Below are 24,959 nucleotides of genomic sequence, written 5' to 3' on the forward strand. Positions count from 1 at the left end.
TCAGGTCCATCACCAATAATCTTAAATCATTTCTTTAAAACCACCCTACCTTACCTGCAAATCTGAGTGGCTGGTGCTTGATCCCTTTTTGTTTACTGAACTCTGCCTCACTCAGGGCCCCAGAGGCCTGGTGACTTAGGAGCTAAGTGTACATTCCCTACAAGGAAGGGGATTGGGCCTCCTGGTGTGGACCCCTGGGTTGCCCTGCCATTGTTGGTGTATTGCTAATGCCTCTTCTTTCAGAGTGATGTCTGCTTTCAACTCAATCCACTTATTGGTTGTAGTTTCTTTTTGTCAGTGTCTGTGGGCAGGAGTTGCCCACTCTCCCATCTAGGAGGCAGAAATCCCTCTTGGAATATATTTAAAGTGGACCTAGAGCTGTTGGTTTGTTCCTTGTGTCTTACTGTGATTTTCCCTGGGTCTGGTCAGGCCTTGCATTTTCAGAGTAGACTCTTGAGTCTACCACCCTGGCTGGAGCAGGCCTTGTTCCTACTAAAGCAAGGCCCCTCGTCTCTTTGTGCCTGTTTCCTGACAGGTACAGTGGAACAGCAGCAGCACACACTATCTATATGGCCTTAGTCGGGAGTGTCCCCAGACATGGAAGATCTCAACATTTGAGAGTGTCCCTGTCAAGTGATGTCCTTGACTCCAACGATGGTGCTTGGAATGACAGAGGTTGAAGAGACATTTTGCTGTGGCTTCATGAGGACAGGGACATGGAACTTTCTGACCTAGAAGCCACATCATGAGAAGCTTAGAGAAGTTGGCCCCACGGCACACCTGCTGCCTCATCAGTCTCTGGACCATGTTTCCCCAGTGGGCTGCCTGCCAGACAGACCTCAACAAGTGCATATGAAAGGCAGCTTCACTGGCCAGATCTGTGAGGAGCCTGGTCCTTGACCCCAACACCAGGCACAGGAGCTCTGCCACACTGGGTCTGTTTGCATTCACTTCCGGGGAGCAGGGTATCCCACAGCCCTTAGCAGGGCTCCTCTGCTTACTTCTCCAGAGGCTTTGGGGGCCATAGCTAGCCACTGTGTCTGTCTTTTTCTTCCTAGGTCATAGTCCCACCATTGACCACATTCTGTACATTTGGAGGCCATCTTGTACCCTTCCTGCACAGTCAAGCTAGGACATTCTCTGTCCCACATCACGTATAGGATCCCTCTTGACGTGCTACCTTCCTGCCACTCCTACTTCTGGAACCCAAGCCATAGAACCCCACATTTCCCACCCCTGGCCCTTATGACTCCCTGCCATGTTTATGGAATGGTCTCCATTTTGGACAGAGGGAGGGGAGAAAGGAGCCAAGGATAGCCACTTACATGATAAACCAATGATTGACAGGTATCTTGAATATAGTACACCTGAGGAGGCAGAACAAGACCTGGGGTCCCAGTACCACTGCATCCATAACTTCCTGGGGTCTGAGCAGTGCAAAGCACCCTTCTTTTCTGTCCATTACAGCCAGGCCACAGGCTCCTCTGTCTAGGATGCCCTGGTACTGCCCCTGGATTATGTAGCAGCTAGACTGGCATCTGGTTCCCTGACTGGCCTTGCCCCTGCCCATGCTCTCAGTGTCCAGCCAGTGGCCAAGTACATCTCCCCCATTCCTCTTAGCTGGTCTCTCATCTCTCATGTTCCTGTTGATAGCTCTAGCTTCATCCCTGGCAACTCCAAACCATAAACAGGGATCCGTGCAGAGTGGGCAAAAAAGACAGGAGGAGACACAAAGTGCCAGGGTTTATTGCAGCTTAGGGCTCGGTGAGCACAGGCCCCTCTCCAACCCCAGATCCCAGGGCCCCTCCAGCAGGCAGCCACCTTGCCTGACAGCTCCCTGGTAGCTTGTCTTGCTTGGACAATCCCATCTGCCTTTGTGCACTTGAGATGACTGGCAGAGGACTTCTTTAAGTGTTGAAGGGCACACAGGCTTGCTGTGGGGAGCCTTATAGTCACAGGCTCTCTGTTTTGCTCCAAGACATTTATATGTCATCACAGAGGTTGAGGCCAAGACAGCCAAGAGGGTCCTTCAAGGACCAAATCCTTGCCTGGCACCCTCCTCACGGGGATCTTAATTGTCCCTTAATTACCCTCCATGATACTGGTTTCACCAAGTGGCAGGCAGAGGGTGGAGCAGAGGCAGTGGGAGCCACAGAGGGTTCTTGTGGGCCACATGGAGCATGCCTGCCTAAGGTTTTCATGGTCAGTCATACAGGTTCTGCTCCAGGTGGAGGGACATGAGGGGTTGGGGGATGCAATTGCCTTCCAGCACTGGACTCTAGGGAGTGTTCATGGAAGTCAGGGGCAGGAAGCTGCAGGCCAGGGCACAGCTGCACTCATCGATGTGGCTATAGGTGTGCTGGATGACTGTACCGTTGGGACACTGCATGGTCACAGCTACATCATGGACCTTGCTCTCCTGACAGCAGGTGCACTGATGTTCCATAGCCTGAGCCTCCATGGAGTACCTGTGGACATGGGAGGATCAACATTTCAACTCTGTGATCCTCTTAGCAGTACGGCATATATTCATGGTCCTCTGTGGGCTCTTGAAGGCTGTCTGACTGTCCACCATGGCTACTTTCTGGAACACACAGCCTTGCCCCTCCTGGACTCCCTTTCAACCCTGCTCTATCTTGCATAGCCTCCTGCGATTGCCCTCCCTTTCCATCCTACTGATTCTGTTGAGACTCTTCCTCTGGACAGCCACCCTAAGCCCTGAAGCTAGCCTAGGACCCACAAATGCTCAACTTTGGTGGCCACTCCTGTTCACAGCTGACCACAGCCTGGGGCCATCTGGGGACCACAGAGGGATCTGATGCTGCCTGTCCCCCTAGACACATTCAGATTCCTGGATACAAGTCCCCAGCCAAAATCATATTCTGTGCAGCCAAGCCAGGTTTGCCTCTGGCTTGGCTGGAAGATGGGCCATATGTTTTATGCAGATAGATGTCTATGGCCTCCTGACCCCAAAAAGGAGACAGTCTCTGTAAGACCCAAGGTGATGGCCTGGAGATATAGAGGTCAAAGGTCCTGAGTTCAATTCCCAGCAACCACATGGTGGCTCACAACCGTCTATCCTGAGATCTGGTGCCCTCTTCTGGCCTGCAGGCATACATGCAGGTAGAACACTGTACACATAATTAATAAATAAATCTTAAAAAAAAAAAAAGACCCAAGGTGACAAGGTAGCAACTGGTTCTGCTATACTCTTGTGGAGGCAAGATATCCACTCACTTGGACATTGCAGAGCAGGACCCCTTGCAGAAGGGGATATTGACTGCCACATCTGTTTCACAGCCTTTATACCGCAGGATGGTTGTGTTTATGTGCACTTGACATGTACTTGAGTCTGCAAAGAAGACAGGCCAATTGCAGAGGCTCTAGACTCTAACTCAGAGAGCCTAGACCTGGTAAGACTGACCTTCCGTGATGGTTAAGGTTGACTGTCAACTTGACAGGATCTAGAATCACTGAGGAGATGGAGCTCTGGGTGATTTTGTAGATTAAATTAACTTATGAGGAAGACCCACCCTGGATCTAGTGGTCAGGACCTCCCATGGGCTGGGTACTCAGACTGAGTAAAAAGGAGAAAGTGAGCTGAGCACCAGCCTTCATCCTCCTCTGCTTCTTGGCTGCAGACATATATGGCCATCTGCTTCTATTGCTGCCATGTCTGCCTGCCATGGTGGGCCTGCACACTGAAACCATGAGCCAAATAAATCCTTCCTGCCTTCATTGGATTTTGTTGGGGATTTTGTCCCAGAGATGAGAGAAGTAATGGACACACATTTCATGGGTGACCAGCCACTTCTGTTATCCTGGGACTTTGGTGCAATCTGCTACCCAGTGGGAGAAACTTGGATTGCTTTTGCTGGGAACTGAATGGAACAGGAGGACTAGATGAGAGAGATCTTCAACTTACCATTTTGTTCACAGGAATAACAGCAACCTGATTTCCTTAGGGTTCCCTGCAGGGCCAAGAATAGAACAGAATAGGACTGGGACAGAGCCAGGACATGGGGTACAAGCCACAGAGACACACAGACTTCTTGGGTCAGAACTTTCCAGGGGCATGAGAAGGGTAGACCACCCAAAGGCAGGGCCTCCCAGGCACATACCGTACAGTTGGACACATCAGGGCAGTCCGGGGGCATTGGAGTCAGTATATGGATTCCATTCTCATCCATACAGTGGTACACAGTGCAGTTGTCCACATGACTGTTCACCCAGGTTTCATTGGGCTGAAAAGCAAAGCACACAGTAGAGGTCCAGACAGGGATCCACTTGTGGTTGAGACCTGCTCAGGGGAAGATCTCTTTCTCCCTCTCCTACTACCTGCATTGCCTGGCCATCTGGCGTGAAGCAGGCATTCTGTACACACTCCCCACAGCACTGCTTTGGCACCGGCGTATACTTGAAGCCCTGTGGGGACAGGAGAGGTAGTCAGGTCTCTCATCTCAGCCACCCTTCTAACTGGGGGCCCTGGGCCTCCTTAGCAGTAACTCCTGAGAGGGCATGTCTTTGCTCTGTGCTGTACCCTCTTCCCAGGCCTTGAAACTTAGCTCACCCTGCTTCTTAGCCTCTCTGTCTACTGTAGGGGTTCTCAGCATTCCCAAAATTCCTAATGCTGTGACCTTTTAATACAGTTCCTCATGTTGTGGTGACTCCCAATCATAAAATTATTTTGTTGCTACTTCATAACTGAAATTTTGCTACTGTTATTAATTGTAATGTAAATATCTGATATGCAGGATATCTGATATGTGACCCCTGTGAAAGGGTCATTTGACTCCGGTGGGGTCATGACCCACAGGTTGAGAACTGCTGGTCTACTGGTACCATACTAGACCTGTTTCTAGTCAGCTCACCAACCTGCAGGGCCTGTCCTCCAGTCCTCATCATCCCCTACTTTTCCCCTTAAGGAAAAAAAAAAAAACAAGACCTCAAAATTATGGTGAATTGGAGCACTCTCAATGATGGGCTGCCATGGGTAGCCTCTCAGAATGTCTGTTGGGCCACAGGCTCACCTGGGGGCAGGAGGTGGTACAAAGGATCTCTCTACACTCTACTTTGGGTTCTTGATGGCCCACAGAGAAGCAGGTGCATGTTTGGCAGGGGTCGTTGCCTGGGAAGTTTGCCCCAACCTAGAGCAGATAAGAAGGGTGGTACAGAGAGAAGGTGGGGGAAGGGGGTGAGCACATTTCAGGTCGGGGATCTTGGCTGAGTCCAAGCATGGCCCATGGGTCCAGTTCTTTTCCCCCAAGGTGTCGTTGTCCCCCTAGCTGAACACAGGTGTCCAGTGGGTGGGGACAAGAGTGAGCTGGGAGGGAGACCCAGAAGCTGGCCACTCAGAGGCAGCAACTGTGGTAGCCTCTCTTTCCACAATTCCTACACACACACACACACACACACACACACACACACACACAAATGGCCTTATGACTTATGTCTTAAGGGCCCAGACCCCCTCTTCAGATCTGCCTTTCTGGCAAGGATGCTGAGACAAGGATCAGGAACTGAAGGACACGGGCTTCCCACCCACCTCGGCCTCCCCCTACTTTCCACCCTGCCTGGGCTGATCCCTTACCCCATAGAGGGTGTCATTGTATGTGCACATCATAGGTCCTGCAAGGAAAGGGGATGAATATGCATCTGGGCAGTGGAGGAGAAACCCTTGCCCCTCCTCACTCCCAACCCCAGTGCAGCCGATCTCCATGCGCCCTCCCCCGGGCTTCAGTTCCATTCCCACTCACGACAGCTGGGGCTGGGGCAGCAGCTGCCCTCCTCGTAGGTGTGGATCAGCTCGTGCCCTGGCTCACACTTGGGCTGACTCTTGGGGCAGGTGGTTGTATTGCAGACTGTAGAGATGTGGCCATCAGGATGCTGCCCGTTTTGCCCCACCCCGGTCCCCATCTTCTCCCTTTCTGGAAATACTGGTCTCTAGTGTCATTTTCCCTTGGGACCTAGTGTGCTTCATAGCTTTTCTGGGTTTCAAGTCCCCTCACTCTTTCATCCCCTTGGTCCTTACCAATTCTCTGCTCTGTTAGGTCAGACCAGAGGTCACCAACCTTATTTTTAGGTCAAAAGCTGAAGCATCTTGAGACCATCCCCCACCTGAGTGGCCCAGGGTAGCTAAGCCTAGAGTATGACTCTCCTACGTCCCCCAGGAGGTGCTCACCACAGACTGTCTCGGGGCAGCATGGGTTGTCAGGGTTGGGCTTGGTCATGGTCACGAGGCCAGCTTCTGTGCACTGTGGGTGCTCCTGGCTCTCACACCGCACCGGCTCACACTGTACTGACACAGAGCTGGGGTCGCACACACAGGACTGGCAGTTGCTGATCCAGTGTTCTCCCGGCTGAAACAGGCCAAATCAGGATCTCTGGAGGCTCAGAAGCACTAAAGTCCCTGGCCTGTCTGCCTGAACCCAACTCCAAGTCATTGTTTGCCCTCAACAGGTTAGGCCTCTGCTGTCCAGAGTGAGAGCAGGAAGGAAGCCAGGAGCCTCCTGGGCTATGCAGACCCAGCCACCCTCCCTACTTCCTGCTTCTCTTTAGCTCCAGTTGGGGGGTCAGGGGAGCAGCACCACTCACAATCTTGGGTAGCCCATCAGGTCCCACGCAGGCTAGAAAGAAATGAGTAAACTTGTTACTGAAGATGCTGGGGTTCGAGGCCAGGCAGAAGGGGGTCATGGGCTGAGAGAACTGTGCTTTTAGTCCCGGCCACCTATACCCCAACCCAAAAGCTCTATCTTCTCGCAGAGTGGAACGGAAGGCCTTAGAGAATTATGAGGGTGTCAGGTCCCTGAAGCTGTGGTGAGGTTGGATGTTGAGAGCCTAGCAACTTCTCTGACCAGCTCCAAGCAGCAGAGTTGAGACAGAAGGGTGGCAGGCTCACAGGAAGCCTTTAGACATCTGCAAGACTAATGACCTCACCAGGATCCTCTCACATACTAGTCAGGCAGAAGAGAGTCTGCAGATGTGTTGGATCCTGGCCCGGCAGGTGAGGACCCTATGGGGGAGAGGGGTAGGATAGGGCTTGTCCTGGGGTAGGTGAATGGCGCTTACGACACTCCAGCACACAGATGTCCATGCGTGAGTTGAAGAGGAGCTGATTCTCAGGGCAGAAGCAGCCCTCTGCCAGCATCTCAGTTGAAATGTTCAGGGTTCTGGTGTGACGAGGAGCAGCAGAGTGTAGGATCAGAAATGAAATGGCACCTCCAAGAGCCAATTTTGGGGGACCCAGAACTCAGACCCTTCAGACATGGGAGGTCAGCTGCTACTTCCACACTCCCTATTACTTAGATGACACTCACCTGGAGCTGCAGGATACTGGATGCAGAGGTCCACAAGGCCTGTATTCCTTAGTGGGTGGACAGGAAAGGTCTGTGGATGCAGAGAGTGTCACCAGGCAGGTTCGGAAGAACCAAGGAGACTGGAGCCCTGACTAAATTGAATGCTCCAACTTACCACAAAGCCCTCCAGTGGCATTACGCCAGTTGGTGCACACACCCCGGGCCCGGCAGAGTGTGGCATAGGCCTCCAGGCTTTGACAGGGCATGTCAGTAACATTGGTATTGCAGTAGTCATTGACACAGGAACTGAAGAAGGTGTCTGGAGGGATGAGCGTGTGGCACTCGGCGAAGACCCTATGACAGTGAGTGGTCAGGGCTGGGAGCTCAGGGCCCAGCAGGGAGGCTAGCCAAAGGGACTAATGCCCTGGCCCACCACCCCAAAGGCCGACTCACTGGCTCAGCATCAGCTCACAGAGGGGTACAGTGGGGCATGGGGTGGAGGTGGGTGTGCTGGACACTGAGGGCTGGGGAGTGGTGCTTGGGGGAGGGCTAGGCTGAGCTAAGCAGCCATTGTTGCTGTTCCCAGGCACCAGCCAGTCTTTGGCCATGTCCTGGCAGTTGGAAGCTATGGTGCCATCTGGCCGGCGGCAGTCATCTGCCTGGCTGTTTGTGCAGGTACCTGGTGAATAGGGTAGGGATTACAATCAGCTTCTTGCTGTTTTCCATAGACCCATTCCTTCCCCTCATTTATGGGTGCAGAGTGAGCCATGCCATGCCTACTCACCACACTGGCCCTCGGTATTGTTGCTGAAGTGTCTGTAGGGTAACCATATCTGGAAGATGTGCCCATCAAAGGTGATGCTGGTGCCAATGGTGGAAATGTTGACACTCATCGTGGTGATGCCGCTCAAGGACACTGTCACACCATTCTTACTGAAACCTGAGCTTATCCACATTTGGTCCCATATGATCTAGGGTGTCCAGAGGGAAACAGTAATCAAGGGACCAGCTAGGCAGCAGTAGATGCTGCTTTGCCAAACACCAGGGACATTCCTGTTTATTACTCAATCTAGAGCTAGGCATTCATTCTTCACCTAGGACAGCTCCTATAGGTCATTTCTGCAGAGGGGAGAGCGCTCTTGGTCCCGAGGACTTTTCATCCTTGCCTCTGTCACCCCATACCTAGACCTCATGTTTGCAGTGTGGCCTTGGGGCTCTACCTATCACGAGACTCACCAGGCCCTCCTCCTTCCCACTGGCAGTGGTGGTGGTGGTGAGGACAATCTCCATGGAGTTGTAGTACACACTGAGGGCTCGGGGACAGAAGGTGACATTGGTGGTAGCCCCACAGTAGTAGCTGTGAGCAAGGATGCTCAGGTTGCCATGGCGAGGGAGAATCTCTCTCATGAGCACCGAGGTACAGTTGTCCAGGAAAGTATAGGAGGTGCCGTCAAACGTCAGGTAGTGTGAGCGCCCCCATCCACTGCAGAAGCCTGCGGGAGACGACAGTTGGAGGCCCACTTCCCAGCCCTGTTACCCAGCACCACCTCTGGAACTGTTCCTTCAGGGGAACACAGTTGCTTTCTCTATAAATTAGGTGTCTCCCAAACCATATCTACCTTGGGAACTATGAATGTGATGTTGGTCTTAAAATGGGACCATCTCAAATTACCTGGGTGTCCCTTGAGCCTAATGACAGTGTACTTATAAATGACAGGAGAGATGGACATGGAACAGAAGGCCATAAGATGGAGGCAGAATAGAGTGATGAAGCCACAAGCCAAGGACTCCTATAGCCCTTAACTGGGAAGTCAAGAAGGATCCTCCATAGGGATTCATTGCCTGCCTTGATCTGACTCTAGCTTGGGAATGGAAGACCGTGAGTTTGCTGTTCTAAGTCCCAAGTTTGAGTCATTTAACACTCAGTAATGGAAGTTGTCATCAGGACCTCAAGAAAGGACTCCCACTGTGGCTTTTAGCACACTACCTCTCCCTGGTCACACAGCCCCGGCCTAGGTCAAACCCATGTTCCCAGCCTCCCTGTGCACAAAATGCCTGCGGGCTAGCATAGCATTTACATGTGCTGTCTGAGATTGACAGGCACTGAGATAAAATGCCTCAATCCTGTCCCATCTTGCTGAGCTCTTCCGCGCCTGCCCTCGGCTCACATTCACACTCATAGTGGAAATGGCAAGGCTCCTGGTCCCACACTTGGATGGGCAAGTGCTTGTTGGCACAGGTGACATTGTCCACAGGCTCCGGCTCTAGGAGGATGATTTGGTTATTTCCCTGGCACCTGGCCACTGTGCAGTTCTCCAGGGTCCAGGACTCATTCACCTGAGGCAGAAGATGTGCAGGGTGTTCACCTTGAGATCATGTGGAGACCCAAGCCCTGCCCTTTATGTAGCCCCAGGTCCCTACAGCTATGAATCCCAGAAGGCAGCCAGCTTCTGCTGATCAAGACCCGAGATCCCCTGTGCCTCTCTCAATAGGAGCCACTGGAAGACAGGTCACTGAGATAGGCTACAGGGTTGAGGTAGTGCTGAGCACTAGCCATGACTCAATCCAGATGCAGTTGTCCTTGAGAACCCAAATCCATACCACATCACAGGGAGGTGGAGGGAGAAGAGAGGCTCACCTGCCGGGGAGGAGTGGCATCATCACATCCAGGAAGCGGGGGAGGCAAAGATGCAGAGGTCGAGGGCGCTGGAGGTGAAGAGGAGGGGCAGGCACCCTGGAAGCGGTCAACATCACAGTACTGGTTGCAGGTGGCGTACAATTGGCAGCCAGCTCCATCAGTCTTATTGTAAATGACCTCTCCTGTAGAAGGAAACAAACAAAGAAACAAAATGCCATACCCCAGCTGAAGAGGCAGGGTGGTGTCAGGGGAAGACATAGGGTAGGAGGGCAGCTGCCTGAGGGAGAAGGAATGCCCAGAGAGGGCATGGGCTGAACTTTGCATGCATGAAATGGCCCATAGCTCCCAAGGCTGACAAATCCGGGTGGACAAGGGGCATGGGGTAGGGAGAACATGGACTTTTCTACTCACCAGGTAAGAACAGCTGTCCAAATGCCTGGCAGAAACAGGGTGATGGGGAAAATGGTCGGCTGGAAAGGACAGTAGGCCTGAGGGTACTAGGGCCCAAGGGAGAAGCAGTAGACAGGCTGAAGGTCACCTGGCTGCTGGGGGAAACTTCAGGGGGGTGAGTGGTCTTGGAAGTAGAGGAGGGGGCCACAGTGGGGCCCGTGGCTACAGATGAAGTCCCGGTGGTCAAAACTGGAGAGGTGTGAGTAGAGCTAGGGACCACAGGTGAAGAAGTCATAGTGTTCGAGGTTGGGGAAGCATGAGTGGACAGCAGGGGAGAGGAAGAAGGAACAGTGGAGAGGGTGGCCATAGGTGAGGTGGTACAGTGGCTGACATTGTCACAGCAGAGGAAGCGCACATGGTAGTTGTCACAGTATTGCAAAGGTCCCGTTTGGTTGATATTCTTGCATATCAGCCCAAATCGCACATCACACTGGACCACCTGCTCTAGAGTTTCCAAGGGCCTGTCTGGCTCATTCTCAGAGCGGCACTGGATGTCCTTGGGCTGCTCACAGAAGACAAAACCAACTTCCCGTAACACTGCGTAGACCTCAAAGTCCCCGCCTCTGGGGCCAGGGTTAGGGAAGTCCGCATCGAACCATTCTGTCCACGTGCACTGAGGTACACAGCCTGAGTCAGGATATGTGGTCCATGTGGATGCTTGAGTACTTGGTACGGGGGAGCTGAAGGGATGCTTGGTCTGAAAGGTGGACTCCGTGCTTGATGTGATTGTGAAAGGGACCAGGGGAGTGTGGGTAGACCAGGGCAGAGTTGACTTTGTGGTGCTGGAAGGGGTCCTAGGACAGTGGCTGTCACTGCAGCACAGCACACGGATCATGTAGTTGAAGCACATCCCAAATTCGTGTTGCTGGTCCCTGTTGTGACATACCAGACCGAAGTTGACGTCACACTTCACTTCCTGATCCAACAGGTCCAGGCTGATATCGGGGTAGTTCTGGGCCACACACTGGATGTCCCGAGGCTGTTCACAGATATCTGCCCCAGCGGCTCTGATCCTGTCATATGTCTCAATGTCCCCTCCCTCTCTGTCAGACCTGGGGTAGTCTGTATCGAACCACTTTGTCCACTGGCATCGGGGCTGGCAGGTGGTGGAGGTCCCGGGGCTGCTGACAATGCCAGAGGATTCTGGGCTCTTGGGAGGCTGAGTTGTCTTTGAGGTGACTGTCAAAGTAGTGCTGGCTGGGGATGACACACTTTTATCCAGAATCCCAGGGGTGGGCATCTCTGAGGCATGGATGCTGGTGGTGGAGCCTGAGGGAGACCAGGTCTCAATTGGACTAGTGCTGGGATAAGGCTTGGAGGACAGGGTCTGAGTGGCAGAGGTGGCAGTTCCTGGTGTAGGGGGAGACCCTGCCGTGGTGGTCGGTCCCTGGCAGTGGCTGTCACTGCAGCACAGCACACGGATCATGTAGTTGAAGCACATCCCAAATTCATGTTGCTGGTCCTTGTTGTGACACACCAGACCGAAGTTGACGTCACACTTCACTTCCTGATCCAACAAGTCCAGGCTGATATCGGGGTAGTTCTGGGCCACACACTGGATGTCCCGAGGCTGTTCACAGATATCTGCCCCGGCGGCTCTGATCCTGTCATATGTCTCAATGTCCCCTCCCTCTCTGTCAGACCTGGGGTAGTCTGTATCAAACCACTTTGTCCACTGGCATCGGGGCTGGCAGGTGGTGGAGGTCCCGGGACTGCTGACTGAGTGTGTGGAAGGTGCAGCTCCTGTGTGGATAGTGTTGGTCATCATGCTTTTTTCACTCTTTAAGGAGGTGGTAGCTTTGGTGGAGTGTCCTTGTCTTGCTGATGGACTGGTGGCCATGGTGGAGACCTCGCTGCTGACTTTAGGGCTGTTCATGGTGGATGTAGGTGGTACAGCAGTTGTGGTAGGGCAGTTGCTATAGTCGTCACAGCAAAGCACACGTATATTATAGTTGAAGCACATTTTGAAATCATCTGTCTGGTCCTCATTTTTACAGACCAGTCCTGTCTCCAGGTTACAGCTTACTACTTGGCCAATCTTATCAATGCTCACTGCAGGGTAGTTCTCTGCCTGACACTCAATCTTCTCTGGTGTCTGGCATATCTTCTTACCAGAAGCTCTGATGTTTTCATAGGTCTCCATGTCCCCTCTTACTGCTCCTGAGGTTGGTGAGTCCACATCAAACCATTCAGTCCACTTACACTTGGGCTGGCAGCGGGTTGTGCCCTGGCTGGTGGTGGCATTAGTCGCAGGGACTGGTAGTGTCTGTGTCCTTGGTGGACTGGTAGACAGCTCTTTTATGCCTGTAGTCAACCCCAGGCTCGTGGGTGGGGGTTTTGAGGAGCCAGTACCAGCTGTACCAGTAAGTATTGTTGTCCAGATTTCAGTTGAGGAAGTTTGTTTTGTTGTCAAGGCAGGAGTCGAAGACTGTAATGTTTTAGGCAGGATGTTGACTGTTGTATGGATAGAGGAAACCTTTCCTGGGATGCTGGTTTCCTTGACATTAGAAACATGTGGGGGACTACTGCCAGAGGATGTAACAAGAGTGACTGTGTGACTAGAGCCTGGGAGAGTTTTTAGGAGGCTTGTTGCTACTGTGGTGGGAGCTGAGTGAGTCCTGGTCACAGTCAGAGTAGTGTTGGGCTGAGGAATGGAGGACAGGGTCTGAGTGGCAGAGGTGGCAGTTCCTGGTGTAGGGGGAGACCCTGGAGTGGTGGTCGGTTCCTGGCAGTGGCTGTCACTGCAGCACAGCACACGGATCATGTAGTTGAAGCACATCCCAAATTCATGTTGCTGGTCCTTGTTGTGACACACCAGACCGAAGTTGACATCACACTTCACTTCCTGATCCAACAGGTCCAGGCTGATATCGGGGTAGTTCTGGGCCACACACTGGATATCCTGAGGCTGTTCACAGATATCTGCCCCAGCGGCTCTGATCCTGTCATATGTCTCAATGTCCCCTCCCTCTTTGTCAGACGTGGGGTAGTCTGTATCAAACCACTTTGTCCACTGGCATCGGGGCTGGCAGGTGGTGGAGGTCCCGGGGCTGCTGACAATGCCAGAGGATTCTGGGCTCTTGGGAGGCTGAGTTGTCTTTGAGGTGACTGTCAAAGTAGTGCTGGCTGGGGATGACACACTTTTATCCAGAATCCCAGGGGTGGGCATCTCTGAGGCATGGATGCTGGTGGTGGAGCCTGAGGGAGACCAGGTCTCAATTGGACTAGTGCTGGGATAAGGCTTGGAGGACAGGGTCTGAGTGGCAGTGGTGGCAGTTCCTGGTGTAGGGGGAGACCCTGCTGTGGTGGTCGGTCCCTGGCAGTGGCTGTCACTGCAGCACAGCACACGGATCATGTAGTTGAAGCACATCCCAAATTCGTGTTGCTGGTCCTTGTTGTGACACACCAGACCGAAGTTGACATCACACTTCACTTCCTGATCCAACAGGTCCAGGCTGATATCGGGGTAGTTCTGGGCCACACACTGGATGTCCCGAGGCTGTTCACAGATATCTGCCCCGGCGGCTCTGATCCTGTCATATGTCTCAATGTCCCCTCCCTCTCTGTCAGACCTGGGGTAGTCTGTATCAAACCACTTTGTCCACTGGCATCGGGGCTGGCAGGTGGTGGAGGTCCCGGGGCTGCTGACAATGCCAGAGGACTCTGGGCTCTTGGGAGGCTGAGTTGTCTTCGAGGTGACTGTCAAAGTAGTGCTGGCTGGGGATGACACACTTTTATCCAGAATCCCAGGGGTGGGCATCTCTGAGGCATGGATGCTGGTGGTGGAGCCTGAGGGAGACCAGGTCTCAATTGGACTAGTGCTGGGATAAGGCTTGGAGGACAGGGTCTGAGTGGCAGAGGTGGCAGTTCCTGGTGTAGGGGGAGACCCTGCCGTGGTGGTCGGTCCCTGGCAGTGGCTGTCACTGCAGCACAGCACACGGATCATGTAGTTGAAGCACATCCCAAATTCATGTTGCTGGTCCTTGTTGTGACACACCAGACCGAAGTTGACATCACACTTCACTTCCTGATCCAACAGGTCCAGGCTGATATCGGGGTAGTTCTGGGCCACACACTGGATGTCCCGAGGCTGTTCACAGATATCTGCCCCGGCGGCTCTGATCCTGTCATATGTCTCAATGTCTCCTCCCTCTCTGTCAGACTTGGGGTAGTCTGTATCAAACCACTTTGTCCACTGGCATCGGGGCTGGCAGGTGGTGGAGGTCCCGGGACTGCTGACTGAGTGTGTGGAAGGTGCAGCTCCTGTGTGGACAGTGTTGGTCATCGTGCTTTTTTCACTCTTTAAGGAGGTGGTAGCTTTGGTGGTGGAGGCAGCTGTGGCTGAGCTCATGGTGGTGCTTCCAGGAGGAGAATAGGATGGTCCAGGTGAGGTCAGGGAGGTAGAGGAGTATGACTTGCTGACTTGGCTGGAGGTGGTAGAGAGTGACCCAGTTGTGCTGAAACAGCTGATGTCTTCCTCACAGCAGAGCACACGGATATGGTAGTTGAAACAGGTTTGGTTTTTGGCCTGTTTGCTGTTCCTGCAGATGAGTCCAAAGTCCACATTACAAACCACCTCCTGGCCCAGCTGCTGGAAGGACATGTTGGGGAAGAGGATGGCTTCACATTCAATGTCCACAGGTTTCTCGCATATCTGGATACCTGTCTTGTTTCTAATATGATAGTAGGTCTCAATGTCTCCCCCAAAGTGACCAGGTTGGGGTTTGTCACTGTCCAGCCAATCTGTCCAGGTGCATTGAAACTTACAGCCTGTAGAAGAGGTCCTCCTGGTTGTAAGGGCTGAGGAGAGACCAGTGGTTAGCCGTGATGAGGTTTGGGTCTCCCTGGATGTGGCTGTGGAAGAAGCCATGGTGAGGCCAGTGGTTTTTCTGGGGGAAGAAATAGACTCTGTGGTGCTGGTGCTGGTAGGCATGTTGGATACAGGCCACGAAGTATGTGTGACTGACCTGGAAGTAGCAGAGGTGGCAGTTCCTGGTGTAGGGGGAGACCCTGCCGTGGTGGTCGGTCCCTGGCAGTGGCTGTCACTGCAGCACAGCACACGGATCATGTAGTTGAAGCACATCCCAAATTCATGTTGCTGGTCCCTGTTGTGACACACCAGACCGAAGTTGACGTCACATTTCACTTCCTGATCCAACAGGTCCAGGCTGATATCGGGGTAGTTCTGGGCCACACACTGGATGTCCCGAGGCTGTTCACAGATATCTGCCCCGGCGGCTCTGATCCTGTCATATGTCTCAATGTCCCCTCCCTCTCTGTCAGACCTGGGGTAGTCTGTATCAAACCACTTTGTCCACTGGCATCGGGGCTGGCAGGTGGTGGAGGTCCCGGGGCTGCTGACAATGCCAGAGGACTCTGGGCTCTTGGGAGGCTGAGTTGTCTTCGAGGTGACTGTCAAAGTAGTGCTGGCTGGGGATGACACACTTTTATCCAGAATCCCAGGGGTGGGCATCTCTGAGGCATGGATGCTGGTGGTGGAGCCTGAGGGAGACCAGGTCTCAATTGGACTAGTGCTGGGATAAGGCTTGGAGGACAGGGTCTGAGTGGCAGAGGTGGCAGTTCCTGGTGTAGGGGGAGACCCTGCCGTGGTGGTCGGTCCCTGGCAGTGGCTGTCACTGCAGCACAGCACACGGATCATGTAGTTGAAGCACATCCCAAATTCATGTTGCTGGTCCTTGTTGTGACACACCAGACCGAAGTTGACGTCACACTTCACTTCCTGATCCAACAGGTCCAGGCTGATATCGGGGTAGTTCTGGGCCACACACTGGATGTCCCGAGGCTGTTCACAGATATCTGCCCCGGCGGCTCTGATCCTGTCATATGTCTCAATGTCTCCTCCCTCTTTGTCAGACTTGGGGTAGTCTGTATCGAACCACTTTGTCCACTGGCATCGGGGCTGGCAGGTGGTGGAGGTCCCGGGACTGCTGACTGACTGTGTGACCACACTGGCTGTTGAAGTGGACCCTGTCTGTGAGGCGAATACTGATGTTGGCTGGGAACTAAGTGTTGTGTGCAAGGTGGTTCCTGTCACTATTGTAGTCCATGTAGGGCTGGTCATGGGGAGGCTGCTGACTGAGTGTCTCAACACAGTGGATTGTGAAGTTGTTCTTCCTTTTGAGGTGACTGCCACTGTTTTCCTTGAGTTGTGAGTCGTATTCAGGGATATCTCATTCCTTTCTGTGGTCCTGGAGGGTGTGGACTTAGATACTGCGGATGTTGTCTGAGTACCGGTCTCAGGCTGGGAGTGAGTGGTACTTCCGCCTGAGGTCAGGGGGGAACTACACGGTACATATTCACAACACAGAACCCTCAGCTCATAGTTGTAGCAGAGTGGGGGGTTCTGCTCACTGTTGAGGCATTTCAGTCCCCAGGAAGGGTCACAGTTCACCTTCTGACCCAGCTCCCGTAAGTCCGTGCTGGGGAACTTCTTGGCACGGCACTCAATGGCAGCAGGGGTTTGACACACCTGGTACCCTTTGCGCCTCAGGTCCTCAAATGTTTCAAAGTCCCCACCTGCCATGCCAGGCTCTGGATAGCTCTGATCATACCAAATGGACCAGTGGCAGACCTCCCGGACACACACAGTGGACACAGTGGACACAGTGAAAGCTGAGCCTGTGTGAAAGAGATAAAGGCCCCGCTCAGCCCCTCTTGTCTCAGGGTGAGGGAACAGATGAGTCTTCACGTTCACACAACGTTCCTGACCTGTTCCAGGACCTAGCTGGTAGTCTGGAGAGAGCTCACTGACTGAAGTGGTTCACACCAAGGACAAATGGAACCTGAGGATTTCTGTGGCCCCTGATAGCAGCCCTGCCAGTTGTGCTAAGGCTTCCCGGGGAATCATAGAGGGGTGAGGGCCATGGACCCCAGGCAGGGTCTGGGCAAGTGGACAGTGGCTCAGGGCTCAAGACACCTCTGTAGCTGGAGTTCCCTGCATCGACAACTTATCATCTTCCTTTGTCCTAGATGTGGCCAAGCCTCTCCCTGGGTTAACATAATAGCTTAGAGCTCAGGGGCTTCCAGAGAACCTGGTATGGTCTTACCTGTTGTGGCACTGGGTGCCAAGGTACTGGTGAATGTAAATGGTGTGGTAGACAAGACTTCAGGGCACTCTTCAGCTGTGCGTATTATAGTCCCATTGTCTTTGCAGATGGCCACTAAGCATGCACCAAGGCCATCCGTGGTGTTGTAGACAACATCATTGAAGTGGTAGGTACGGCCCTCGTAGATGCATGTGCAGGCTGGGGGTTATATGTATTGGCTCAGCTTACTCAGCATTCAGCCTTCCTCCAACCCCAAACCCACAGCCTTTGCTTACCTGTAAGGTTGTGAACACAGCTGAGGCCACCAGGGGTGCAGAGACTGGAGGGAAGACAGGGCTCTGAGGACCATGAGCACCCCCTAGCTGACACATGCTTTAGCCCGCCCCTGCCCTGTCCCAACCACTCTGGGTCTCTATCCTCTTCCATCCCTAGCTCCTCTCTCACCAACTCTGGCAGTTCTCAGCTGTAGGGACCTCTGTGCCAATGTCGTGGTAGTTTCCATCATCATCATAGCATCCACACTGGGCCACACACTTCATCTGGTCCTCATTGAAGAAGGGATGGCTAGGTGGGCATTGTGGGTAGCAGCCTAGAGCAGACAAGGGTATCACTGACTTTCTATCCTCTTGGGCATGTATCCAGCTGCCCAGCTCCCACTCAGTGGCAGAGAACCCCTAGTACACTGTGTCTGCCCTAGTGGTACCATGCATGGGTTATGGGCCCGAAGGCCACTACCAGAACATTTCACCCTCACCTTCCAGGCCTGGCAGTTCAACAAGGCAGTGTCCAGCAGGGTTTCGACAGGTCTTCAGACAGGGGGCTCCACAGGGCTGGTAATGCCACTCACACTCCCCGTGAGGGTTGTAGTAGTCACAGAAAAGAGCTGAACACAGAGGACAGAGCTAAACAGGTGCCTACTAGGCCTCATGCTGGATTACACCCAGACATATCAGCCTTGGGCTAGGCAGATGGTTTCCTTGGGTTCATTCCCTAACCCAGATCCTGCGGTCCCCGTCCTCAACTACCTCATAACAGGTGTCAAAAACCCACATGTATATATAGATGTGTGTACACATGTACACACACGAGAGAGAGAGAGAGAGAGAGAGAGAGAGAGAGAGAGAGAGAGAGAGAGAGAGAGAGAGAGAGAGAGAGAGAGAGAGAGAGAGAGAGAGAGCAGAACCCAAGCCAGGAGGGAAGTACAGAGGCTGCCACCCACCTCATTCACAGTCCCACCCTTCAGTACCATGGACAGAGCTCTACTCACGGCAGATGTCTGGTGTTCTCCAGGACAAGCACACACCCATATCTTGGCAGGCCTGGGCATAGGCAGCCACAGCAGTGCAGAAACACTCACAGTCACCCCCTGAGTCACAGGCACACACATCATGCACACAGGCTTCATAGTACTTGGTAGAGTCAACCTAGAATGGTGGGGACAAAGTGCCACTCAGGGAGGACAGCCATGTCTGCCCAGGAGGTAGGTGAATGTGGGGGCGGATATGGAGTTAGCTATAGTCCAAACCCCACACCATGGGAATCTTGATCTGGTACTGTGGCTACTATTAGAGTGTCCCAAATGGGAACTGTTCAACACTACCTTTCCTATTCACTAGTGCACCCACACACTTGTGCATACCTGCTCACCTGACAGCTTGTATACCTGCCTGAATATATAGCTGCATATCTGTCCATATGTATAACTATCTATCTGGCTGCCTGTGAACTTGCCTTTATGTCTATCTGCACACCTGCATACCCCCATCTGCCTGTACAGCTGCACATCTGTGCACCTGCACACCTGGAAAACTGTGTACCTGCCCACCTGTGCACATGCCTCCCTGGGAACCTTCACATCTGTCTGTATGTGCACCTGCCTACCTACTTGTCTATCTGCCTGTCTGTTGACCTGTGCGCTTTCCCTCCTGTCCTTTATGTGCACCCATCCATCTGTCTGCTTGCACAGCTGCGCATCTGCACAACACTGTAGCTGCCTACCTACACCTGCACAAATATCTACCTGCCTGCCTGTGTGCCTACCTGCATACTCACCCATACAACTGCATGCCTACACATCTGCCCCACTTTCACATGTGCACCTGCCCACCTGGACACCTTCACTAATAGTCTTTGGATCCTTTCACTTGGATCTGGTCATATGGGAACTGGGGCATCTGGGCAAGATGGGGAGAACCTCCAGCTATTTCCAAACTCCAGCACGTCGCCCACCACAGGTTTCATACCTGCAGGGCATTGCACTGTGGTCCCACTTCTGTTCTTGTACTCTTGCTTCAGCGCACTGGCCCCCGTCCTGTATCGGCCTTTCCTTATCTGACTTGTCCCCTGATTTGCTGTTCCCAGGACTTCTAGTAGCTCTCTATTTGGCTTTTTGGCGTGAACCCCTCCCTGGCCACCCTGCTGCCTCACTCCAGTGGAGGATAACTAGGAGACAGGAATTTTTTTCCCATCCATTTAAATTAGCTGGTACCCAGAACCCATCTAAACTTCCATATCCCTGAGAACATGTCCCAAGGAAATAGTGAGTGATAACTATATCATCCAACATTGTTTAACTTCCAGACTGGTGCAGCTGTGGGACATGGAGGAGCTGGAGTTAACCAGCTCCAACATGGGAGAGTAGTCTAGTTCTGTAGAGGAGAGGGCCCACCACTCACACTGTGTCAACTGGCAGAATCCAGAGTGGACTCAAGTTCTTGCTTTTACCACTGAAGGCACATCCAAGTCACCCTTGTCAGGCCACAATGAACCAAGCCATGGAGCAGGATAGCCAGAGAGACTGCTGGCCACCTGCTCGTGAGGTTGACTGTGTGACCTGGGGGGCTCAGCACAAGTGAATAGCACTGGCTACCGTGACCCTGCATGAGCACATTCTGGTCATGGCCAGCAGGCCTGTGTTGTAAAGCCACTTTCCTAGGAGGTGGACACTTGAGTCTCGGTTTTAGTAACAGGAGGTAGCCTTTGGAAATCTACTGAGAGCCAGTTACTACTTCCTCTGGGAGAGTTCTGCTGATGTTCCTGATGCACACTGAGCAGGTCTGGGGGTCACCCAGGAGGATGAAGAAGGTGCCTGCCTCACTGAGAGCCATGGATGAATACTGTAATCAAGGACTGGTCCCAAAATAGTGGTGATGACTCCATGCTGGGATATATGCATGAATTCTTACCCATCTTGTGGGAGATTTAGACCTAGAACTTGAAAACCCAGGGCCATGGACCATGTGCTCTGACTGGATCAAGACGGTCCTCAGAGGCCCACTGTGTCTAGTCAAGCAAGACTCAATTCCTACCAGGAAGAAGCAGGCAACTGCAAGCCCTGTGAACCAAAGCTAGGCTCTACCTGGGAGTGGCAGGCAGCAAAGGTCGCACTGTTAATGATGCTGCACTTCTTCTGGGCCCAGGACTTGCGGTAAGGGTTGGCAGTGCAGGGGTCCTTGGGAACTGGGGCATCTGGGCAGGATGGCGAGAACTTCCAGCTATTTCCAAACTCCAGCACATCGCCCACCACGGACTGGCTGCGTGTGGTGAAGTCATTGATGGCATTGTCATCGAAGTTCCCACACAGGCCACAGACCCTGCCCTGCAGACACATGAGGGGAGAGAATCCTGGGCAGGTTAGCTGAGGTGTACAGAGCCCGGCTTGGGAGCAAAACACAGGGAGAACCCATTTCCACTGAGTTGTACCCGGTGAATTTGCAAATGGGTGTGGGAAGTGGGTCCTGGGACAGGTGAGTGAATTGAACTTATTCTATTTAGAAGATTCTGTCTCTGCACAGGCCTGTGGGTACGGCTGGTTCATCAGTCATGATTCCAGTATACTCATTATTCATTGCAATTTCAAGCCATCCCTCTTGGAACCTGGTGTTGTGTGTGGTCTCAGTGACTAGAGCTTTTCAATGTGATCCATCCCTCAGCAGCCTTGTCAGCTGCCAGCCCTAGACCTATCCTAGCTGGGCCTAGAAGCAGGGTGCATGGTGGCCACACTTGCCTTGTAATGCTGCTGCAGTCGGACAAACACACTGGTCTTCCTGTCCCAGGACACGACTATCCCACTGCGGATCTCAATGACCAGGAAGATACCCATGTATCTGATCTTGTATGGAAGTTCCCCACTTGACCCTCTCTCTACCACTTTGAAGTTCCCCTCATGAAGAATCAGCTCATAGCTCTGCAGATGGAGAAAAACAGGGCAACAGTTTCAGGGAGCTGGGACATCAGAAGGTTGCTTGCTACCCGTGGAGGACTCCTCAACATGAAAACTCACTGTGTGAGAAATGGGGAAAGTCAGGCCATACACCTACAGATCTCCAAAGGCTCATATGTGCAATGCTACCTTATATCATCCCCCACCCACCTCTGCTGCAGCCTTCCTTGACTCTGAAGGGGATGCATCTTGTACTGGCTGATTTTGTGTCAACTTGACACAAGCTAGAGTCATCAGAGAGGAAGGAGCCTCAGTTGAGGAAATGCCTCCGTGAGATCCAGCTGTAAGGCATTTTCTCAGCTAGTGATCAATGGGGGATGGCCCAGCCCATTGTGGGCGGTACTGTCCCTGGACTATGTTCTGGGTTCTATAAAAAGCAGGCTGAGCAAGCCATGGGAAGCAAGCCAATAAGCAACACCCCTCCATGACTTCTGCATCAGCTCTTGCCTCCAGGTTCCTGCCCTGCTTGAGTTCCTGTCCTGACTTCCTCCAGTGAGGGACTATGATCTGGAAGTATAAGCCAAATAAATCCTTTCCTCCCTAACTTGCTTTTTGCTCATGGTGTTTTATTGCACAATAGAAACCCTAACTAAGACACATCCCAAGTCAGCAGCTCTGCTTTGTGCTCTGTGAATTCTGACTTCTCTTTGCCAGAAGTACTGAGTGTAATATCACTCCCAAATATACCCATAATTCCCAGGACTTTAAAATAACACTTTACTAGAAAAAGAGCCTTTGGAGGATCTTGAGATAGGTTTTCTAAATTACCTGGGTGTCCCCTAAGCCCAGTGACTGCCCTTACAATGACCAGAGACATACAGACACAGAGCAGAAGGTCATGAACAGACAGAGGCAGACTGGAGTGATGCTGCCACAAACCAAGGACTGCTGGAACCCCTAGTCCAGAAAGGCAGCAAGGATCCTCCTGAGCTGCAGGGAGCATGATCCCGCTTGCCTTGATCTAACTCTGGTTCAAGGATGGGAGATGGTAGTCTGCTATCGTAAGTCGTAGGTTTGAGTCACTTGCTATCCTGTCCTTGAGAATAACTTATGGAGAACCAGAGGTGGAGCTGCAGAGGGAGGGCAGCAGTCCCCAGTGGCTACAAGTATACTCTCACCTCCACAAAGATCTTGATGGCCTTGGAGCAGGTGGTTCCTGTGGTCCCACAAGGGACATTCTCAGTGACAATACGGAAGGTCCCATCAGTACTGGTGTTGCCTCTGCAGTAGTCCTGAGAAGGGAAAAGATGAGGCTCTGGTCACAGCTCAAAAATAAGTGGTGGGAAGAACAGAGATGGGTGACATGGTGGGAGGGGGCAGAGACTACACACCTGAGCTAAGGTATACTCGCAGCTGCCTTCAAAGATGTAGCGTTCACCATCAAAGGTGACAAAATGGCCATCCCCATAGGCCACACATGCACCCATACAGGGCTGATTCGTACACTCCCACCGGCGGTTCCTGCAGGTACTGTGAAAGGAGAGATCATTGCTGACAAGGGTATCATCCTCTGAGACTGGCTGTACCAGTCCTGTGCTAGCAGGCCACTTCACTTGGGGAATTAAGCTCAGAGTACATCAAGCTTTGGTGTTGTGTGGGTATGCATCCAATCACCCCCGGCTGGAGAAACAGCCTCTCTTCCACAGAATGGGGTCTGATGAGAATCTTGGCCCCCAAGACACATGCTGAGGCCTCTGAAACACCAAGGCCAACTCAGAGCAGTGTCCCTGTAGATACCTCCTGACCCCCTCTGAGGGTCCCCAAACCTACCAGTTATTGCAGTCTACCCGGATGATCTCCCCAGGTCTGTAGGTGGCCTCATTGTGTACGCAGGGGCAGTCCTCCTCAGCAATGCAGCCCCCATTCCCATCTGCTACCAGCCCTGAGGGACATACACAGCCCGAGACACAGTGTGTGCTGAACTGTGGGCACAGGTAGCCTAGTCAGGGACTGAAGCAATAGCCTGTTCCCTCATCCCTATTCAGGTGCCCAGGAACCAAGCAAGTAGACCCTGTCCTGGGAGTGCCCAGGAGGAGGCCATCCAGGGTCAGCAAGACCCAAAGCCACTGGCCTTCCAGTGACATTCTCCCCCACCCCCGAATCTCTCTGTAGTTTAGGATGATGGATGAAGGTTGCTGTTGCAACCAAGGGGACTCACACAATCCACGTCCAGTGTGTGGCAGCTTCTGAGGCATTCAGCCCCTTGGTCACCCACTGAGGCGTTGTTACAGTCTAGATATACCATAGGCGCCTGGCACTCTGAGGAGAAAAACCAGGTGAGAGAGGCCTGGAACAGGACGCTCCTGGTCCCTACAGTCTTCTGACTCTGTCTTGCTGCTCAAATTGTAGCAAGCTTGGGTCTTACATGGCTTTAAGCTATGTCCCAAGCATCCAGGCTATGTGGACCTGCCCCAGGAGGGTATAGTCCACAGCCCCAAGAGCTCTATGGCCACACTGCCAGAAAACCCATGGGTCCTCCTCCCCTAGAGCATCTTGGCACAGCAGCCATGGCAAAGTACAGGCTGGTCAGGGTGGAATATATTACCTGTGCTCCTCTGCATCAGGGCTCCAAGACAGGTCAACTTCCCATTTTCACATGAGCTAGAAGATAAAGTAGTGCCCCTGCTCTAAGCCGACCAAGGTCTGGGCCTCCTTGCCTCCTCCCAACATCCAGAGGGTGCTTGCTGTTGGGGGTCCTTGGGAAGACCCTGAACCCCACATTCCCACACATTAAAGGTTTAGTCACCAGCCTATGCTAATACTAGAAGGTGGTAGTGCCCTTAAGAAGTAAGGCCAACTGGGAAGAAGTTAGGTCATTGAAGGGGACAGTGGGACCTTAATGCTATCCTGCTCACTCTCTCTTTCTTGCTGTGAGGTGAGTTTTGTTTTCCACAATCTTCCATCATGAAGTGCTGCCTTGCAACAGGCCCAAAGCCATGGGACCACTCAGTCATATGCTGTCACGGGCTGAACCTCCAGAACTGTGAGCCAAGACAGACCTCTCTCTGTCTTGTCTCAGGCTTTTGTTACAGTAATAGAAAGCTCGCTTACACTGTGAGTTGTAAGGAATTGCCTTTGAGGCCAAGGAGGGAGTAGGACCTCAGCTGAGAACTGCTTGTCAGCACTTCTGCCCTGATATCATAGGACCCTCAGAATAACCTGCTATTTCTCAGGGGATCTGAAGGGTGCCCCCAACACCCAGCATGCCCCAAGTATGTCTTGAAACCATCAATGAGGAGGCCACATAAACTTCTGGATATAAAAGGACCAGCAGCTAGCGACCCCAT

General features: G+C 52.8%; 1 protein-coding gene across 1 annotated transcript in view; it reads right to left on the minus strand.

Annotated features, from left to right (window-relative positions):
- Window positions 1-2,278: 2,278 nt before the first annotated feature.
- Window positions 2,279-24,959, minus strand: part of Muc5b (mucin 5B, oligomeric mucus/gel-forming) — a 33,436-nt gene continuing 10,755 nt past the window's right edge. The window contains exons 19-51 of the mRNA XM_052760115.1: window positions 24,218-24,273; window positions 23,831-23,931; window positions 23,443-23,594; window positions 23,004-23,142; window positions 22,791-22,904; window positions 21,457-21,636; window positions 20,809-21,048; window positions 18,718-18,874; window positions 18,205-18,333; window positions 17,895-18,039; window positions 17,726-17,769; window positions 17,451-17,648; window positions 15,351-17,022; window positions 15,151-15,237; window positions 10,345-15,056; window positions 9,934-10,115; window positions 9,464-9,632; window positions 8,532-8,788; window positions 8,080-8,266; window positions 7,749-7,974; window positions 7,471-7,649; window positions 7,317-7,386; window positions 7,069-7,169; window positions 6,595-6,626; window positions 6,182-6,359; window positions 5,757-5,861; window positions 5,591-5,628; window positions 5,031-5,147; window positions 4,339-4,425; window positions 4,122-4,244; window positions 3,926-3,971; window positions 3,238-3,352; window positions 2,279-2,468 (exon numbers count right to left, since the gene is read on the minus strand). Of these exons, the coding sequence (XP_052616075.1) occupies window positions 2,279-2,468; window positions 3,238-3,352; window positions 3,926-3,971; window positions 4,122-4,244; window positions 4,339-4,425; window positions 5,031-5,147; window positions 5,591-5,628; window positions 5,757-5,861; window positions 6,182-6,359; window positions 6,595-6,626; window positions 7,069-7,169; window positions 7,317-7,386; window positions 7,471-7,649; window positions 7,749-7,974; window positions 8,080-8,266; window positions 8,532-8,788; window positions 9,464-9,632; window positions 9,934-10,115; window positions 10,345-15,056; window positions 15,151-15,237; window positions 15,351-17,022; window positions 17,451-17,648; window positions 17,726-17,769; window positions 17,895-18,039; window positions 18,205-18,333; window positions 18,718-18,874; window positions 20,809-21,048; window positions 21,457-21,636; window positions 22,791-22,904; window positions 23,004-23,142; window positions 23,443-23,594; window positions 23,831-23,931; window positions 24,218-24,273 (10,528 nt within the window). The remainder of the gene's footprint in view (window positions 2,469-3,237; window positions 3,353-3,925; window positions 3,972-4,121; window positions 4,245-4,338; window positions 4,426-5,030; window positions 5,148-5,590; window positions 5,629-5,756; window positions 5,862-6,181; window positions 6,360-6,594; window positions 6,627-7,068; window positions 7,170-7,316; window positions 7,387-7,470; window positions 7,650-7,748; window positions 7,975-8,079; window positions 8,267-8,531; window positions 8,789-9,463; window positions 9,633-9,933; window positions 10,116-10,344; window positions 15,057-15,150; window positions 15,238-15,350; window positions 17,023-17,450; window positions 17,649-17,725; window positions 17,770-17,894; window positions 18,040-18,204; window positions 18,334-18,717; window positions 18,875-20,808; window positions 21,049-21,456; window positions 21,637-22,790; window positions 22,905-23,003; window positions 23,143-23,442; window positions 23,595-23,830; window positions 23,932-24,217; window positions 24,274-24,959) is intronic.

The sequence above is a fragment of the Peromyscus californicus genome, unplaced genomic scaffold, assembly GCF_007827085.1.
Source record: "Peromyscus californicus insignis strain IS unplaced genomic scaffold, ASM782708v3 Scaffold_4__1_contigs__length_199733344, whole genome shotgun sequence".
NCBI classification, from domain to species: Eukaryota; Metazoa; Chordata; class Mammalia; order Rodentia; family Cricetidae; genus Peromyscus; species Peromyscus californicus.